The sequence below is a fragment of the Propithecus coquereli genome, unplaced genomic scaffold, assembly GCF_000956105.1.
Source record: "Propithecus coquereli isolate 6110/MARCELLA unplaced genomic scaffold, Pcoq_1.0 Scaffold776, whole genome shotgun sequence".
In the NCBI taxonomy this organism is placed as follows: Eukaryota; Metazoa; Chordata; class Mammalia; order Primates; family Indriidae; genus Propithecus; species Propithecus coquereli.
In genome coordinates this window covers 23,820-25,328 of record NW_012153907.1, presented here as the reverse complement: position 1 = coordinate 25,328, position 1,509 = coordinate 23,820, and the positions used below count along the sequence as shown (strand labels likewise).

The window sequence follows — 1,509 nt, the reverse complement described above, 5'->3', positions numbered from 1 at the left end:
AAAGCAGTCATACCAAGAACCAAATCAAAGACTCAATTCCCTTCACAATAGCAACTAAGAAAATAAAGTATCTAGGAATATATTTAACTAAGGAGGTAAAAGACCTCTACAGGGAGAACTATGAAAAATGGAGGAAGGAAATAGCCGAGGACGTAAACAGGTGGAATACCATACCGTGCTCGTGGGTCGGCAGAATCAACATCGTTAAGATGTCTATATTACCTAAAATGATCTACAGATTCAAGGCAATCCCTATGAAAATACCAACATCATTTTTCACAGATGTAGAAAAATTAATTTTATGCTTCGTATGGAACAAGAGAAGACCCCGCATAGCAAAAACAATACTAGGCAATAAAAACAAAATGGGAGGTATCAACTTACCAGATTTCAAACTTTATTATAAGGCTGTCATAATCAAAACAGCTTGGTACTGGCACAAAAATAGAGCCATTGACCAGTGGAAGAGAACTGAGAACCCAGATATAAAACCGTCCTCATATAGGCAGCATTTCTTATGTCATGTACCACCTCTGTTAAAGTTGGCCTGTGGACACAATGTACCAGCTGTGGCCCTGGGCGTGGGCGTGGTGTGCATCACAGCTCAGCTGGGCTGCTTCCTCCTCATCCTCCTCTCCTACGCCTTCATCGTGGCCACCATCTTGAAGATCCCATCCGCTGAAGGTCGACACAAGGCCTTCTCCACCTGTGCATCTCACCTTATTGTGGTCATTGTGCACTATGGCTTTGCCTCTGTCATCTGTCTCAAGCCCAAGGGTCCCCACTCTCAGGAAGGGGACACCCTGACGGCCACCACCTACACGGTCCTCACACCCTTCCTCAGCCCCATCATCTTCAGCCTCAGGAACAAGGAGCTGAAGGTGGCCCTGAAGAAGACCTTCCTCGGGAAACTGCGTTCCTCAGGCACCTGAGTAGCTAGTGCAGAGGTATTTGTGGAACACGGTAGGGGGATGACCACACTGTTGTCTGCACCATGGGATTAATAATGCCTTCCTTGTAACATAGCTGCAAAGATTTGTGTATGACAACACTCATCACCTAATAGGGTCTCAATAAATGTTAAAAAATTTTTAAAAATTTCTTGAACCCTTCATCTGTGTGTCTTTATCTTTGTTTTATTTTTTCTTGAGCTTTTTTAAACAGCTTTACTGAGGCATAATTTACATACCAAACAATTTACCCATTAAAGTGTGCATTTCAATAGTTTTAGTATATTCAGAGTTATGTGGCCATGACCTCAATCAAGTTTAGAACATTTTCATTACCCAAAATGAAAGTTATACCTATCAGCAGTCTCTCTCTGCTTTTTGTCCATATAGATTTGCTCATCCTGGACATTTCATATCAGTGGAGTAGAAATGGAATCATAGTGTTTTCCACTGGATTCTTTCCCTGAGTGTTAATGTGTTCAAGATTCTCCCAGCTTGTAGCATGTATCAGTACTCATTCCTCTTTATTGCCAAATAATACTCCATTGTATGGATGTCC

At 41.9% G+C, this 1,509-nt stretch overlaps 1 protein-coding gene across 1 annotated transcript in view; it reads left to right on the top strand.

Annotated features, from left to right (window-relative positions):
- The window catches only part of LOC105825066 (olfactory receptor 10H2), a 3,152-nt gene extending 2,220 nt beyond the window's left edge, over positions 1 to 932 (top strand). Inside the window, exon 2 of the mRNA XM_012662736.1 lies at positions 506 to 932. Within this exon, the coding sequence (XP_012518190.1) occupies positions 506 to 932 (427 nt within the window). The remainder of the gene's footprint in view (positions 1 to 505) is intronic.
- Positions 933 to 1,509: the final 577 nt, after the last annotated feature.